The sequence below is a fragment of the Zonotrichia albicollis genome, chromosome 28, assembly GCF_047830755.1.
Source record: "Zonotrichia albicollis isolate bZonAlb1 chromosome 28, bZonAlb1.hap1, whole genome shotgun sequence".
NCBI lineage: Eukaryota > Metazoa > Chordata > Aves > Passeriformes > Passerellidae > Zonotrichia > Zonotrichia albicollis.
In genome coordinates, this window is record NC_133846.1 from 5,742,338 (window position 1) to 5,760,361 (window position 18,024).

The 18,024-nt window shown below is 61.3% G+C and overlaps 1 protein-coding gene across 1 annotated transcript; it reads right to left on the reverse strand.

Moving 5' to 3' along the window:
* Nucleotides 1-489: 489 nt before the first annotated feature.
* Nucleotides 490-7,951, reverse strand: SPDEF (SAM pointed domain containing ETS transcription factor). Its single transcript, XM_005492844.4, has 6 exons — nucleotides 7,661-7,951; nucleotides 3,074-3,547; nucleotides 2,330-2,527; nucleotides 2,197-2,244; nucleotides 1,678-1,818; nucleotides 490-1,582 (listed from the first exon to the last, which is right to left on the reverse strand). The coding sequence occupies exons 2-6, from the start codon at nucleotides 3,519-3,521 to the stop codon at nucleotides 1,404-1,406; spliced, it is 1,014 nt and encodes a 337-aa protein (XP_005492901.2). The 5' UTR covers nucleotides 3,522-3,547; nucleotides 7,661-7,951; the 3' UTR covers nucleotides 490-1,403.
* Nucleotides 7,952-18,024: the final 10,073 nt, after the last annotated feature.

Here is an 18,024-nt window from a genome sequence, read left to right on the forward strand (position 1 = left end):
GGACCCCTGTGCCACTGCAGGACAGAGCCTTGGGACACTCACAGCGAGGCTCAAGGGGATGCAGATTTGGGGCTGTTCCAAGCCCCAGCCCTGACCCAGCGCTCTCCTGAGCCTGTGAAAGCAGGGGGATGTCACCTGCTGCCCTCCCTCACCATGCCAGGGTGAGGGGACACAGGATCTGGGGCACCACTGGCACTCCCAGCCTGTCCTCACAGTGCCCCCGCACCGTCTGCCATCAGGTGCTCTCAGCAAATCACAAGAAAGAGTTTGCTTCTCTTTTTCCCTCCCATTTTTTTGTTTTTCTACTCCCTTTTCCAAAGGCAATATTCGTCCCTCCCCTGCTCCTCACTGCCCTCCATCCCTCCTGCCAGGATGGGAACAGCACGGAGCAAGAACAGAAAGGAAAGGCAGTAGCTGGCAGCGGCGGATTTTTGAAGGAAAAAAAATCAAGAGACCAAGAATCAGGTGTTTTTTTCCTTTTAAGCTCCTGTAGAACATCCCTGGAAGCCCAGGCCACCCTCGGCATTTGAACCTAAACCACAACTCATCACCAGCCAAAACAGAAAAGCAAATAACCAAATAAAAAAAAGCCTATAATATAAAAGATCAACATTGCCAGGTAACTCTGACTCTGGCGCAATGAGCAGGTGAAGCAATTCCCAGCTCTGCCCCAGTCCAGCCTGGACGGATCACACTCTGGATTTATCGTCCAGAGGGAAATGGCAAAGCTGCCATCTCCATTTCCCCAAACTCCAGAATCAGGCAGTCCAAGTAAAATCCAGATCAAGGGAAGAGCTTTGAGCCAGGGCACAGAACCTGGGGGCTTGAGAGGACTCTGGTGGCCCCGTGCACGAGGATGGGGCCATGGATACAGAACTCCCATGTGCAGGCCCAAGTCCCTGTGAAGGGGAGCAGCTGAGCATGTCCTGGAGTGAACAGCAAAGGGGGGATGCACCTGTCCCAAGGAGTGCCCAAAGTTCCAATGGCACAGATCCATGGCAGGCAGCACCCTTGGCAGGTGCCAGGCTGCTCCCACAGGGACTGGGGCAGGAGCCCACCATGAGCAGCAGTGGATGTCCCTGTCCCTGTGGGTGTCCCTGTGGGTGCCATTGTCCCAGCTCATGCCCCAGGCTTTTTCCTCCCTGAACAATGGCTGGGTGAAGCCACCTACAGCCACAACTGGGGAGGGAGGAGGGGGGACAAGCCCAGGCACGGTGCCCACCCTTCCCGTGGGGGACAAGGGCTCTCTGCACGGTCCTTGCCCCACACCAGGGCCTGCTGGAGGTGAGGGGGTCCCTGTGTCCGGTGCCAGCAGGTCCTGGCAGGGGAAGCCTCGCACGGTCCTGCTGCTCTCCGTGGCCGGGGCAGAGGGAGCAGCCAAGGTTCCCCAGTCCCGCCGCCGCTCACACCGGGTGCACGAACTGGTAGACGAGGCGCTGGGAGATGTCGGGCTTGCGGATGATCCCTTTCTTGTAGTACTGCCGGATGGAGCGGCTCAGCTTGTCGTAGTTCATGGCCGGGCGGTTCTTGCGGATGCCCCACAGCCGCGCCACCTGCGCCGAGTCCTCGATCTTGAAGATGCCTGGCAGGGGAAGGGGGCACGGGGGGTTACAGCATCTCCTGCCTCGCCTCAGCCCCCCAGCGCCCTCCCCGGGGCCTCTGGAGCGCATCGCCCACCTTTGTCCTTATTGAGCCAGCGGATGAAGCGGCCGTAGTTGTGCGGCTTCAGCAGCAGCTCCTTGAGGAACTGCCACAGGTGGATGGGTTGGCCGGCGCAGGACGAGTCCACCTCGCTGTCGGCCCAGCCGGTGTCACCTCCTGCCACGGGAAGGGACGGGTGAGAGGAGGGAAGGGACTGTGCATCACCCCAGGGAGCTGCTCGAGTCCTCATCAGGGAGCCCCGCTCCCAGCCAGACTCAGCCCGGCTCTGGGTAGGGAAGATTTGCTTTCCTCTCCCCATCTTGGAGCAGGGAGAGCAGCTCAGTGCTGTCCCTGTGCAGTCCGCAGGGGTGCAGGGCTGTGGGACAGCGCCAGGGAGGGGATGGAGCCGTTTCCCCTTCGCTGGTTTTGCAGAGAGCCCTGGGGCTGCTCTGGGGCAGAGGGAATGAACCACCCAGATCCCATAGCTCCGGGTAATTGCAATTAAACAGGGAGGGATCCCCCAGGCACTCCGGACCTGCCCAAAGCAGCACTCACCGCAGTATCTGACATCTCCGGGGGCAGCCTTCTCCTTCATCCAGGCGGCTGCAAGGGAGGAGCGGGGCATCAGGGGGGCACCTCCCGCGGCACAGCCTCGCCCACCCTCCCCGGCTCCCTCCCCGGCACCCACCGGACTTCCAGATGTCGAGGTGGGCGTGCAGGATGTCACCGCAGGCGGGGGAGCGCTGGCAGAACTGCTCCTCGGACATGGCACACAGGTCCTTTCCCGACAGCTCCTGGAAGGACTTCCCGATCTGCGGCAGCCGGTACTGGTGCTCCGTCCACAGGATCCACTTCTGCACATTGCCGGGGCTCCAGTCCATGGGGTCTGGGGGCCGAGGGGGGTGAATGTGGCCAGGGAGCCGAGCCCTCCTCCCATGTGGGGCAGCCACACTCCCCTAGACCCCCACACACGGCTGCAGACCCCCAGGAACCATTCTCTCCATCCTCTCCTCCTGTGTGGGGCAGCCACACTTCCCCAGACCCCCACAGGCAGCTGCAGCCTCCCAGGATCCGTCCTTTCCTTGCGTATGGAGCAGCCACACTCCTCTAGACCCCCACACATGGCTGCAGCCCCCCAGGAACCATCCCCTCCTCCTGTGTGGAGCAGCTGCTCTACCCCAGACCCCCCTGCTCTCTCCCTACAGCCCCCCAGGAACCATCCCCTCCATCCTCTCCTCCCCTGTGGGACAGCCACACTCCCTCAGACCCCCACAAGTGGCTGCAGCCCCCCAGGAACCATCCTCTCCATCCTCTCATCCCATGTAGGGCAGCCACGCTCCCCAGACACCCCCAGAGGCAGCTGCAGCCCCCCAAACTCAGCGTGGCTTTGGCTCCCACCCCGCACACCCATCCCTGCCCCGGGGACACGCACCCGCGGCGATGTTGAGCAGCTTGCAGGCTGTCTCGATGTCCTTGAGCACCTCGCCCACCACCATGCTCTGCACCTGCTCCAGCGAGTGCTCCTCCAGGTGCAGGCTGTCCTGCAGGTCCCCCTCGGTGCCCAGCCCCAGCCCCTGGCTGTCGATGATGGGACATTGCTCCGGCTCCTTCCTCGCCTCCTCCCGCCCGCCCTGCCCGCTGCCCGGGGCCGGTTCCCCGCTGCCCTTGGCGGCCCAGGCCGTGTCCTCCGGGTAGAGCATGTCGAAGTAGTGCAGGCAGAAGGCTGGCAGGGGCTGCTCGGGGGTCCCGGGGGGGCTGGGGCTCTCGGGGCAGCCCCAGCGCCGGGGGTCGGGGTCCCGCGGGGGCGGCAGCAGCGCGGGGTCCGGCCAGGAGAGGCGGCCGGGGGGCAGAGCGGGCAGCCCGGGGCTGGCACTGCCCATCCCTCTGCTCAGCGCCGGCTCCGAACCTGCCCGGGGATGAGAGAGGGGCAGAGCTGAGCCCGGCACCGTTGCTGCCTTCCCGCCCCGCAGCCAGGCACAAAGGGACGGACTAAGCCTGTTAGAGGGGAAAAACCCGGCAAAGAGCCCCACTGTGCCCGGCAGCCTGCGGGGAATACGGGGTCAGACACGGCTGAGGGGGCTGGCTCCGAGTTGGGACAGCAGCAGCAGGCAGCAGGGAGATGAGCGGGATCTGACCCCTGCTTTGGGTCTGGGTGTTTAGGGTCTGGGTGTTTCGGGTCTGGATGTTTCGGGTTTGGGTGTATAGGGTCTGGGTGCTTAGGGTCTGGGTGCTTAGGGTCTGGGTGTTTGGGGTTTGGGTGTTTAGGGTCTGGGTATTTAGGGTCCCCCCAGGGCTGCACACCAGGCTGGCAGCAGCTCAGTCCCAGGTGGAGCCGAGGGGTGGAAGGCACTGTGGGACACTGGGGGGGACTCCCCCAGGACAGCCCTGGGGTGACAATGGATGCTTGAGCTGCAGGGACAGCTTTCTGAGGGTGGAAATCATCCTCTGCTGCTTCCATCTGAGCCCAGCAGCCCCCAGACCCAAATCCCTGGGTGGGACCCAGCCCAGCATCCAGTCCTTGGTTGCTGTTATCAACCCCCAGATGAGAACTTTCCTTGTAAGACAGGACAATTGCAATAACCTTCACTCTCTAGCAAGAAAAACTACCCCAAATCAGCCTGGGAGTCCTGGAGGCCATGGAGGACAGGATGAACCTGCTGAATTTCCACAGCAACACCAAGGAATGCCTCCATCCATGGAGAAACCTCCCCAAAAATCATCCTGAGACTTTGGGAAAGGGAGGCCCCTGCCAGGGAGAAGCTGCTGATGGGCATGGCCAGGGCACTGCCCAGCTCCTCCACCTTCAGCACCGCACTTTACAAGGAGAAGAAGAAGAACCATCCCAAATTGGTGGTTTAAAGGCAGAAAAAGGAGCTTTAGCAATGGAGCTGGCACTGGGAAAGGAGTGTGCAAAGTTTGAAACCCCTCAGGACACCAGGCAGCCCTGAAGGGGAACAGGAGGCAGTGGGCAGGGAAAGGGGGTGCCCTGTGCTCCAAACCCGAGCTGGGGGGGAAAAGGTTTAAAACAAATGAGAGGAAAAGATCTCACAGGGTTCCACCAGGCAGAACACAGCCCCCAAGCACGGGGTGGTCAGTGGAGGAGGGACAATGGGGACCCAGCCCTGTGTCCCATGCTCAGGGGGGAGATAATGCAGCTCCTGAGGGTTCAGTGCTCCCAGGAATATGGGTTTGAAGTTCTGCATTGCCTGCACTTGGGGCACGCTCATCACTTCATCCTTGGAATAGCCCAAAGAGCTCAGAAAAACCTGTAGAAGAGCCAGGGACCCCTAAATAGCACTGGGGAGATATTGTGGGTTCAGGAGCTGGAGCCCACAATCCCGAGTGGTTTTGGTGGCACTGCAGCAAGGAGGAGGAGGGAGAAGAGGGAACCCAAACCCTCTTCTGGTCTGGGGCTGCCCCCACCATCCCCACACAGTTTCCCTGAGAGATGGTGCCTGCTTCCAAACCTCTCCTTGATTTGCTCGGGATTAAAAGAAGAGCTTTAGGAGATCAGCCCTAAATCCAGCCTCACGCTGCTCCCAGCACAAAAGGGAACTGGTAACAGCTTGTGCAGCTCCTGCTGCTGCTCAGTGCCGGCCGTGGGGGTGTCTGGGAGGGGACAGGTGCCTCATTCCCAGCGCCTCTGGGATGTTCTGAGGTCACGGTTCATCCTCACCCATGGCGGAGCAGGGCTGTGGAACCATCCCTGGGAATGGCACAGGATGGACAAACCCAGCCCCACCTTCACCCTCATCCTGTTCTCCCCCTCCCAGCAGGGACCAGAGAGACCCAATTCCTGGGGAAGTGTCCCCAAAAGGCTGAGCTGTGCCCCACCGAGGGCGCTGTCCTCCCTGGGCGGGGGCCGCTGTTTGACTTTCTCCCGCTGTGGCACTCGGGCGGCCGGGCTGGGTGGGACCTGTTTGCACTGAGAAGCCACTTCAGGCGGCCCTTTCCCCCCTCTTCCCCTTCCCCTTTGTGCATTTCCCCGGAAAAGGAGAGCTGGAGGGGCAGCCCCAGGTGCACGGGCACACACGGCACCAAAACCCTGCCCGAGCTGAGCCAGGCTGAGCCGGTCATTGCATCAGCCTTGGCAGCTCCCCGGCTGCTGCTCCGGGGGAATTCTGCCTGGGATGGGAACTGGGGCTGGGATGGGGAGTGGGGCTGCAATGGGGTGCTGGGGCTGGGATGGGGAGCTGGGGCTGGGATGGGGAGCTGGGGCTGGGATGGGGAGCTGGGGCTGGGATGGGGCTCCTGCACTCCCAGGGCACGGAGCCAGCCCGAGCCCGGGGCTGTGGGTGCTGCTGGCTCACAGCTCAGCCCCACACAGACCCCACAGCCCAGGGGGACACGATGGGGACAAGGACCCCCGTGCCACCCCCAGCTCTTCTGGCAAGTGCAGCCCACCGTGGCTCAGGTTGGAAGGCTGGGATGGGCCCTTGAGAGCGAGAGGAAAAAAAAAAACCCAAAAAATAAATTCACCCACCCCCCACCCTGGAACAATGGGCCCGTTAATTAAAATCCAATCAGCGGTGGAACAGGTTGTGCCGGAGCGCTGTGGGACCGGCAGGGTGGCCCCGCCGCGGGAGGGGCGCTGCCCGCAGAGCCCGGGATGGATCCCAAACCCCCGGGCACTTCCGAACGCCTTTCCCAGGCAGGGGGAGAGGGAGCAGGGCCAGCTCCAGGGTCACCTCCAGCCCCAGGTGGGGACAGGGATGGGCTGGGCTGTCCCAGGAGGAGCTGGGGATGTGCAACACCCAGCGCTGTTCCAGAGCAGCCTGGGTGAAGCAGGAAAAGAGCAAAGCCAGGGCTGCAGCAGGCACCCAGGTGGGTGCTCAGAGGCTGCTGACAACTTGAGATCCTGCCAGCATGTCCCATGCAAGCCCCAGAGTGACAGCTGTGCCACGTCCTGCTGCCAAACCCTGTGCCACGCACCCTCCTTATCTCTGGGTGGAGGAAGGAGGATTGGTCAGAGCCTCCCCACAGCCAGGGCAGCGACTGGGGACAGCCCTGGGGGGCTGGGGAGGTGACAGCCCAGGGGCTGTGTGGTGACAGGGCTGGGGCCAGGACAAGCCCCAGGCTCACCCTGATGTACCCCTGAGGGCTTGGACTCTCAGCTCCCCAGCAGCTCCAGCACCACCGAGGTGTCCTGGCTCCTCCTGCCATTACCTGCATGGCTGCTGGCACGGGGACCAGGTGTCCCCAGAGGTCCCCACGCCCTGGGTCAGGCTGCCCTCTCCATCAGCACGGGAGGCAAACAGCAGTGACAGGGACAGGCAGCACCCGCCAGTGACCCGGGCAAAGGCTGGTGCTTGCTGTGCCCCCGGTGAGCAGCAGAGCTTGGTGTTCCCCATTTGGGGCCAGGGAGCCCCTATTTATAGCAGCACCTTCCCCCCCGTGCTCCCAGCCCCAGAGAACTCCGCTATTGTGGGGATTTGGCACCCTCATGGTGTTTGTGTTTCACCAACCGAGCAGAACCACGAAAACCAAACCAAAGTGACTTCAGGGCTGACACAAAAACCACCCCAGCAGGAAAGCAGCTGGGACAAGGGGCTCAGCTTCACAGAGACACCCCAGAGCTGGCAGCTCCTCAACAGCCCCCCAGGGTGCTCCATAAAGGGTCCCAGCTGCTGGTTTGTCCCACGGTGCCCCAAAGCTCACTGTGCCCTGCCTGGCACAGGGGCTGGTGGCACCCTGGGTGTCCCAGCTGTCACCAGGTGGGCTCAGGAGCAGCAGCCCCAGGACTCCTGGCTCCATCCCACCCTCCCTGTTTGAGCAGCAGGAGGTTGCAAAGACACAAGGATAGCAAATCCCGTTTCATTTTGGGTGACACCATGCAAAGAAATGCCAAGAACCTCACACCGAGGGACAGACAACCTGTCCCTGCTCAGCCCTAAGGGCCCCTGGAGGTGCTGTGGGGTGGGAATGTGACACGGGACAGCCCAGACTGGTGCCAGGAGCAGGACCCTGGGCTGGGTGGGCACTGGGGGAGCCGGGGGTCGCGGCAGCACGGGCGCCTTACCTGGAGGGTGTGCGAGCTCAGAATCCACATGGGTGCCAGCGCAGGCTGGGCACGGCCGTCCCTGCGGCACCGGGCACGGTGTGGGGGGGGGACATGGCCCTGGGTGAGGGTCCCAGCCCCGGTGAGGGGTCCCAGCCCCGGTGAGGGTCCCAGCCCCGGCCGGCAGCACCGAGCCCCGCTCAGCTGAGCCGCATCGGCCCCGGTGGGCACCGGCGGGGAGGGCACAGCGAGCAGAACCGGGCACCCCGAGGGGCTCCGCGGGCAGCGCAGGGACGGAGCCAGCGGCGGCAGCGAGTGTCAGGGCTCAGGCAGAGCCTCCTTTGCCCATTATATCCGATTCCTTCCTTATTTACCTGAACAAACAAGCAGCGCTTACCTCAGCCGAGGTGTTTGAACAGCCCGGGCCAGGTTAACCCTTGGCAGGTGCGTCCAGGGCGGGCTCGGACCAGAACGGGCCTTGGGAGGGGAATGGGGCAAACCCGGGCACTGTTAACCCCTTCCAACCCTCACATGGGATGAGACAGGGACAAGGACAGGGGCAGACAGACACCTGGCTCCTCCTGGAGTCAGAGCTGCAGCTCAGAGACCTGTCAGGTGTGTGAGGTCCATGGCATGACACCACTCCCAGAGCAGACTGGGCCATGCTGGGGCCAGGAGCATCCCTGACCCAAACCCCAGAACCACCCCCTGCCCAATGCTGCAGCCAGGGATAGAGCCTAGAAATGAGGGTGCACAGAGATTTTGGGGGTGAAGGGATCCCCTGGCAGCACCCAAACCCTCCCAGCACAGGGACTCAGCTCTGTCCCCTGCCCAGGGGTCTGTGGCTGCAGGATGGGGCACGGGGGCACAGCCAGAACGTGCCACACTCCAGGCCCAGGTTGTCTCCACCGGCACGAGCAGGAAAAAGCCGTTCTGAGCGAGACAGACACCGAGCTGGTATTTATTGTCTCTTTTTTTTAGCACATGAAGCAGGCAGGGCAGTTCAGGCGGTTCTCCTGCGCACGTAGCTCTGCCAAAACCCAACTCCCCAGTGCCCTAAAAACCCACGTCAGACCAAACCCCGCTGCAAACAGCCACGGGCTGGCCCCACGTCACCACGTCCCTGGGCACGTGGCTGTCCCCAGCCCACACAGGGTGACAGAGCTGGCATCCCTGGCTGCCCTGGCCCGGGGCAGGCACTGTTGATAAGCCATCCATCGGAAATGTTTGCCCTGGGGAAATGAAAGCCCTGGAGGAAGGAGACCCCGGAGCGAGCACTGGGAAAGGGCTTCGCTGCTATCGGCAGCGCCAGGAGTTTCTGCCTCCCTTTGAAATGCCTCAATGTTATCTTATCTTGGGGAAAGCTCCCCCTGGACCAGGGCTCCCGTGTCCCAGGGGAGTTCTTTTCCCCTGTTTTGGTAAACACAACTGGGCCTGGGACACGTGGAAGTGGCCGTGGGGGGACCCCGGGACAAGCAGCTGTGTTGGGAAGCCGCCAGCCCTGCCTGGGCTTTGCCAAGGGTTGGGCAATGTTTGGTTGGGATGTGGCACAGCCAGGAGGGGGGTCCAGGCCCCCCAGCACCCTCCCAGCACTCCTGGCAGCCACAGCAGAAATCTCAGCCCACTCAGAGCATCCACTGCTTTGGACAAGGCCCCACAGGCTCCCAAAGCTGCTCCCGTGTGACACCTCAGGGTCCCCCGAGGGCACCCAGAGCAGGAGCACCCCAGCTCAGCCCTGGGGCTGCAGCCCTCCAGCCACAGATCCCTTCCCCGCGGGACAGGAACACGAGTGTCCGGGCTGTGGGAAGTGCAGATGCAGAGCGGAGTCACGTGTAAATCGGGCACCAGCCTGGCACCAGCCATGCTGGGAAAGCACCGTGGCCATCCCGCCCTTCCTGTGCTGCTCCTGCCCCACAGCCCGGCTGTGCCTTGGGGGATGTCTGGGGAGCAGGGCTGGGTTTGCACAGGCTGGATCTGCTGTGACACCACTGCCAGGTCACCCGTATTTATTTGGCTCCTTTACAACTTTGCACCAGAGCAAACACCAGGCCAGAGCTCCAGAAGGAGTCAGAGAGCACAACTGGGGACACTGGACAGTGTCAGGTGTCACCAAGCAGTGGGGAGTGAGCATCCCCTGAGCATCCCACACCTGGGTCATGCTGGGCTGTCTGGGACCTGCTGCCAAACTCACACCTCAGTCTGAAAGAGCTTTACCCACTTCCATTATCGGTAGCAGTGGGATTTCGATAACAGAAAGAGATTAAAGCGAAAAACATTTGCTTTTCTGGGCTTAGACAGAGCTGGGCAGTGCAGCACAGCGCTGCAAAACTGGGTGAAAGGCCCCAAAATGAGAGCTCTGCTTCCCTCCCAGAGGGCTTGGGAGCTGGAGAAACCCAGTGTCACCAATATCCATGGGCTGGAGCCTCCCAGTGTGCCCAGTTTCCATGGGCTGGAGAAACCCAGTGTCACCAATATCTACGGGCTGGAGCCTCCCAGTGTCCCCAGTTTCCATGGGTTGGAACCTCCCAGTGTCACCAGTTTCCATGGGCTGGAGAAACCCAGTGTCCCCAGTTTCCACGGGCTCCAGCTGTGCTGGGCTCGGGCTGTCCCCAGCACCTTTTGCAATCGCAGCTCGGCACAGCTCTGCTTGCACATGCAAACCAGGAAAAGGAGAGATTGCAACACCTGAGGAACAACAAAAGAGGGAAATGAAGTCTGGCTTTTCTGCCCAGTTTTCGGTGCTTTTTCCTTGTCCTCGCTGTCAGCCCATCAGCTCCAATTCCGGTGTCTTTTGCCACTGCTGGAGCTTCAACGCTTGGGAACACGGCCGACCGGAGGGGAGAGATAGAGAAACTCATGAATCAGCCTGGAGGAATCCCTGCCCACCTGCCTGGAGCTAATCTCTGGCTGCATCACAAGAATAATAGATAAGCAGCCATGTCACATATAATAAAACTATTGAAGGCCTTGATGTCACTGTACAAACCACGGGCAGCATGGAGCCCGACCTGTCCCCACACGCAGCTGTTTCCTGGTCCCCTGCATGGAGGGGCTTCCTCTGCTCCAGCTCCTGAAGAGATTTTGGGACAGTGGTGGCCCCTGAGCAGAGCTGAGGCCCTCTGAGAGGCCACGTCTGTGCCACAGGGTGACAATGGGACAGGATGAATCCCCACTCCCAGGCTGCAGGGCAGGCGCTCTGAGGCTTTCCAAGGAAACTGGAAATGGTTGAAATGGTTGAAGAACCTTTAATACATTCTCCCCATGCCTTGGAGGATCCTGGGAGGGGGGAAGGTCTCTCCAGCACAGCCCAGAATTACCCAGAGGGTCAGGGAGCACAGGTGTGCACGGAGGGAACGGAGCTTTTGCTGGCGCAATGTCCCTGTGCAGATTCACCTGGCAGAGCCTCTCGAACTGCTGGGATGGCTCCAGACCACCACAATCCCCTCTGACTGCTCCTTACCCCAGCCAGACCTGCCCACTTCCCGTGCAGCCCCAGGGCGAGCGGGGCCGCTCCTCTTTATTCCCTTTATGACCCCCCGGGCTCCCCCATCTCGCAGCTGCTGCCATAATCGCTGTTTACGGGCCCGCGTGTGTGCTCGGGGCAAACAGCGGCGTTATTGCCGTGCCACCCGCCCGGAGCCACCCCGGCAGCGCAGCCGGGGCTCCCGGCCCCGCTCCGGCACTCGGTGCCCTCTCGGAGCCTGCGGCAGCTCCGGGAGCCGCTCCCACCCTCCATCCCCACCGTTTGAGGCGGCTCCCGGTTGTCCCCGTGTCGCTGCGAGGGCACCGTGGTGTCACCCGCGTTCCAGGGCAGCCCCGAGCCTGCAAAGGGGGAAATGGAGAAGCGGCTCCATCCAGCAGCGCTGGGTTTGGTGTCCGATCCGCACTGATGGCACCGGGGATCCAGGAGCCATCGCTCTGCTGAGCACAGGGACCTTGGTGGCCACCTGGCACCTTCCAAAGGCTGCTTGGCACCTGTGGTGGCAGGAGGTGACACGGTGTGTCCTGGGGGTGACACGGTGTGTCTTGGGGTGCCACAGCCCCGCTTCTGCAGCCTGGCCCTTCTTGGGAGGGCAGCGGGGAAGGACGAGCTGGGGGAGGCCGATGAAAACACCAGGGTGAGCGCAGCCCCTGCACCACCAGCTCCCCACCAGTCCCACCCCGGGTCCCCCCAGTTCGGTGCCCCCCCGGGTGACGCGGGGAACTCGTGGGACGCCCAGGCGGGCAGGGAGCAGCGGATCCAGCGCCGTGTTTGCTGTTCCCTTCCCAAAGCCCTCCTCTTTTCTTCCTCCGGTGGCATTAAACTCCTGCTTTTGTCTCTTGGGATTAAAAGCCTGGAAATGGTTGCGGGTCGCCCGGCGGTGCCAGGAAGAGAGGGCTCAGGGCGGAGTGGGCACACCCCGCTCCCGCAGGGTGAGGAGAGGCCACGGCTCCCCCCGCACCGCCACCGACATTTGGGGGGCAGAGGAGGGGAAGGATCCTGGTCTGGGCTCTGCTGCATCCACACAGGAAACCTAAATCCCATCCAGCACCAGAGAACCCCCAAAACAACCCCCACAGGCACGGTGCTGTTGTGCGATCGCTGTCCCCTGCTCATGGCACCGGGGCTGGGGGCTCGGCTCCCCCTGCCCGAGCTCGGCAGCGGTTCCCAGGCACACACGGGCAGCCAGGTGAGACGGGCCGGGCCCGGTGCCAGCAGACGCGATGTTGTCTTTTCACACAGCCCCGCTGCGGGCCCGAGTGGCAGCGGAACCCTCGGCGGCTTTGGTTCCCACACTGGGTGCCATTGAGAAATGCAAATTCATTCTTCTGCTGCCGGTTCTCCCCACATGCAAAACGATCCTGGGGCACAGCGGCCCCACGGAGCGACAGCGTGGGAGCCGCTGGGCAGGGAGAGAGCCCGGGTGGGACAGGCTGGGATGGGCAGCGCTGGGTCCGGGCAGCACACGCTGCCCCTGGAGCGAGGAACCTTCTGGGGGTGATTTCCCCTTGGGTTCTGCGCTGTGCATCACAGCAGAACTGCAGAATGTTCTGCCCCAAAGATAAACCCCTAAAAGTGACCCCAAACCCCACAGATCAATGAGCTGGGGGGGCTGGAGGGGCTGCGTGGCGAGAGGGGGGTCAGCAGGGACCGGAGTCACCCCTCTCCCATCACTCCTGAGCCGGGTTTGCAGGGCCAGGGGAGCAGGGGAGGGGGCTCCCCTGTGCACAGAGGGCAGGGACCCCACATCCCCTATGGGGCCGCGGGTCTGGGCTGCAGGACGGGGCCGGGGGCGCGGAGCTGCCCGGAGAGCCAGCGGTGACTCAGCGGTGACTCAGCGAGCCCCGGGGGAAATTCACTGAGCCCGGAGGGAAACGTGTCTGTGTCGTGCCGCTCCCGTGAGCATCACCCGGCTCTCTCACACCTCATCCTGGGGGCTCAGCAAGGTGCCAGGACCCAGGGTGTAGGGAAAACGGGGTGTGGGAGATGGGCAGCACCCCAAATGAGTCCCGTGTCCTATCTTCCCCTGCTGTGCAGTCACTGGGTTGGCCACAGAGCTTGGAGGAATTTTCCCTGGTGGACGCAGCTCCTGGGGGAAGCTCCTGGGTGTCCCCAGCCTTGTCACCTCCCTGACACCAACAGCACAGCTCCAGAGCCAGGTCTGGGGAGCAGGGAGCTGTGATGGGCACCAGGAGCTGGGCAGGGGGCCCCAGCACCTGTCAGAGCCTTGCTGGACACAGGCAGCATTCCTTGTGGCATCCCTGGTTTCACAGGGCAGGGTATGAAAGCAGAAAGTGATTAATGCTCTGTGAGGGAGCGGAGACAGAGCTCTGGCCCCGGTGTGGGACGTGACCCGAAATGGCTCCGTGTTCCCCTCAAAGGGCTGTCCTGGCCCCAAGCCCGGCTCTCCCAATCCCAGCTCCCCATCCCAGCGCTGGCTCAGGCACCAGCAGAGCAAGGACATCACTTCTCTCCTCAGCAGTGGATTTGAGGGCAGCAAAATGTTTGTTCTGTCAACACGTGCCTAATCCCCAACCAAAAGCTGATGAAAACACCATGGGGGGGAAGGATGGGAATGAGCTGCCCTTTGAGACACAGCCCTGGTGGTGGTGACAGCCCCAGTCACTGGGATCCTCCAGGGGCTCCCCAGTCCTGGGTACCCTGTGCCAGGCAGGGCAGGGGAAATGCTCTCCGTGGGGCAGGGATGGTGCCAGCTGCAGCTCTGCCACAAACCCCAGCAGGACCCTGAGCTCCTCGGAGGAAATGCAGAAAATATCCTTGAAAAGCAAATATCCTTATTGTGCAGGGATTGCCCAGCCTCAGCGACCAGTCCTGGCTCCTCTGCCCCTCGGAATGTCACCAGCAGGTGCAGGCAGCACACAGCAGTGTCCCCCAGCAGCCAGGCCTGTCCCTGCTGACCCAGCACCTGCTGTGACACCACCAGCAGGCTCACCAACGTCACCAATGGGCTCACCTGAGATTAGCGTTTCCAGATGACCCATAAAACCCTTTTCCTTGTGGGATGGAACAACACTTTGTCCTGTGGGGCTCGTTTCCAGCCTGGCTGGGGCTGGGCTGAGCAAGAGCTGCCCCTGTGCCCACCCTGGGGTGGTCCCAGCAGGGACCCAGCACTCAATGGCACCAGCCCTGCACCCTTCACCCACAAGAAAAAAAAAAAAAAGGAAAAAACAGGGTACATTTAGCAGTTTCCATTTGTTTGCTCTTTAAATAATTGTTTCCTTATCACTATTGATTTAGATCCCTTTAAAATTCTGACAAACCTGCTTCTCAGGCACCCCCAGCTGCTTCCTCCCAGCCTGCTCGCCATGGGCAAGGAGAGCAGCCAGGCTCATCCTAGGGAGAGTTCCCTGCTTGGGGAGGCCCCTGCAGGGCAGGGAGCCCCCTCTCACCCCTCCTTGCCCAGATGGACCAACCAGAGCTGTGATTTGGGGCTTTGTCCTCTCCCCATCCCACTGTGGGGCACACATGGGGGCTTTGGGGCTGCTGCCAGGCTCGGGGGGCTCGGAGGGGGCACCCCCAAGGGCACAGTGGCCATGATTGCCCAGCTCTGTGCAGAATCCAGCTCTGGCCGTGCACAGCCCCACTGTGGGCAGCACAGTGACTGCTGGGTGGGTTTGTGTCCCTCAGGCACAGCCTGGGTGTCCCCGAGGCCTCGCTGGGGACAGACAGGGACCCTCTGTGCTGCTCAGGGCAGCAGTGTCACTCCTCAGGTGCCTCTCACTGTCACCTGCCAGGGGGTTCATGGCCCTGCTGGGCTCACAGGGGTCCGAGGGGCTCATCCCAGGGTGCCTCCAATGCCACCCGGGGTCTGGAGCTGCAGTGCCACAGGCTGGCATCACAGCCCAGCCTGCAGCTGTCAATTAATTGAGGAAACACGGCCACAGCAAACAGTGAGGAGGGAAAATGCTGCAGATTAGATAAGGAATGGGAGTTCTTGCTGTGCTCCCCTGGATGCCAATGCTGCACAGACCTGCCCAGCCCAGCTGCTCCATAGCAGAGGTGCAGAGACCCAGGAGAGGCTGAAAGCTCTGTCCTGTGGGATGGCTGTCCTAGAAAACAGCCTTTAAAAAAAGGGCTTTACCCCAGCTCCAAGGTTTGGGGTCCCTCTCTCTGTCCCACAGAGCTGTGCACCACCCTGGGGCCACAGCAGAGCAGCCAGACCCCCTTTTGTCCCCAGCCCTTCAACATGGGACAGCAGCTGGCTCTCCAGCTGTGCAGGCCCTGCCTCACTCCCAGCCCAGAGGGGTGAGCCCTTCTGTCCCTGCCCAGCAGCTCCTGCCCCAGCCCCTCAGTGCTGCTGACAGGCCAGGTGACAGTGGCAGTGCCACTGTGCCACCCCACTGCCCAGCCAGGCCAGCAGCTGCTCTGCAGGTGGGGGGACATCAAAGCCTGGAAAAGCCTCATCCAGCAGCTCCAAAGGGTTTTGTGGACGAGGAACAACCTCAGCTCCCTCTGCTGGCACCTGCCCCGGGCTGGGCCTGTGGGCAGCAAACGCTGTTTGGGCGCCTCGGCTGGGAGCCCCCGGGTCCGGGCCAGCCCCCAGCCCAGCCCCTGGTGCCAACACCATCCCCTGGCAGCACAAGGAGCTGTGTCCCCACTCCTGGGCATGGCTGTCCCACCTCTCTGCACTCTGCACCGCTCAAGTGGTGAAAACCAAACTTTTCTCCCCTTGCTTTAAGTGTCTGTGAAAGTGTCATCCCTGCAGGGAAGAGAGAACCAAAACATGGAGTACAATGAGCAAGGAGGCAGCTCTGGAGCCAGCCCAGCCCACAGCCCTGCATGGGGCAAACAGGGCTGGTCCGTGCCCACGCGTGCCATCTGCCTCCCTGCTGGGCTCTGCTGCCAGCTTTTACTACTGGGCTGTTTTATCAATGGGGTAGGAAATGTTTGAGATTAGATTTCCTTAATTAATTCCTGTGTAAGTAGGAATTTTCCAACGAACACACAGGCAGAGGGAGCAGGCTGTGGAGAGCTTCCAGAAAGATCCCAGGTTCCCCTGATCCTGTTCCTTCCCCATGGCCCCCTGTAGGATCCCAGGACTGGCCTGGCCTCGTGTCCCCCTTGGCCCATTAACATTCCCCTGTGCCTCCCAAGGGATCTGCAGAGATGCAGGAGCAGAGTGCTGCACACCACAGGCTGCTGCTGCAGGATGCAGCAGGCAGAGGAGGAAAAATAAAAAGAATCACAAAAATCCTCTTTGCCACTGTTCCAGGTGGGGCTCCTGGATGGGAAGGTGCCCATGGGAACCCTCGAGGTCATGCCTGCATCTGAATATTTCACTGAATTTTAGTAAAATATAGATGGGTGAAGAGCCCTTCACTTAATGTTTTTGCTTCATGAAAATTCCACATTGATCCAGAATAAAGTGGATTTATTTGGATACTCCTGAAAACTCCATGTCTTCCTTCTCCCCTTCTGTAGGAGCATGCACATGAGGATGTGGTGGTGCTGGGGAGGTTTGGGAGCAGATCCTGCTCTTCCCTCCAGCCTGAGGGGCATGAGTACCCAACCAGGCACAGGGCATGGGCCCGAGCAGTGCTGGGGGCTGAGCACATCCTCATCCCTGCAATCCATCACAAAAATCTGGGAACACCCTCCCTCCGACTGCCATTGCTTTGGGAACCAAAAAAAACTGCGTAACACCAGAATTAATTTTGCAATTTTTAATGGACGACGATCTGGTTCCCCTAAAAAAATAAACAGGCAGCAAAAGCAGCACCCAAGCAGCTCCCAGTGCTGTGGCTGCCGTTTGCCTTGGCCTCCTGCCCGCCAGCTCCGCTCCGGGGATTGCAGGATGACCTCCACCACCACCACAGCAATCCCGCGGGTATTTGCCTGCCCAGGAGATTCCATTAAAGGTGTGATGGGATTGTCCTGTGCTGGCAACCTCTGACAGGTTGCAACCCTAAAGATAAACAGATTCTTTCGAGCAAATAAGGAGTAAATGCAAAGCTGGGCAGCGAGCGGGGCGGGCGATGCTGCCCTGCCCAAACACAGCGGCCTCGGGACACCCAGAGCACCCCGAGGTTCTGCTCCAGGCACAGAACAAACACCCCCAGGCACAGGGAGCAGGATGTCTGTTCCCAGTCAGGCTTTCAGTCAAGCTTAACCAGCACATGAAAGCTCCAGGCATTTATTCAAATGATAAAAGCAAAGCCAGCACACACAGAGCGAGGTTTCTCGTGGGGATTAGTAACAAACTCCCAGGTAAGCAAAGGAACGGGCTCAGCCGAGCTGCTCTGTGGTGCAGTTCATCCACGTCGTGCTTGGGCTGGGTGTCCTGAGCAGCAAGGCCTCACCTGGGAGCTCAGATCCACCTTGCACAAGTGTGCAGGTGCCCAGCAAAGGGAAACCTTCCTGTGCCCCTATCCCGATACACAGTGTCAGTGATTTCCCTAGGGATTGGGGGAAAATAAAACCCAAACCAACCTTCCTCTCTTCAAACTCCGGCTCCTGCCTTCCCGAGCCACTCAGGAGATGGAAGGTCTGACCCCTCAGGACTGGGCTGTTTGAAGTGAGAAGCATCACCCTGTCCTGCAGCAGGCTCCGAGGGAAGGGCTGGGGTGTGGATCAGCCCCGCCAGGAGCCACACCTGGGGACACAGCTGTGGCATTGCTGTGTGCTGGTGCCCCTCGTATGGAGATCCCTCAGAGCTCCCACTCCTCCTCAGGAGCTGTCCTGGAGAAGTCTGCTGACATTGACACAAGGGAATGTGGAGTCCCCTCCCTCCCCTGCCTCACAACCACCCCAGAGCCTCTCCCCGCCCTCACTCCCACCCAGGTGGTTTGATAACCTCAGTATGCACTGAACTGGGGCTGGTTTCACAGCAATTTGGACTAAATTAGGGCTGGAGCTGGGTTTAAGGGAGTTGTGCCTGAGTATC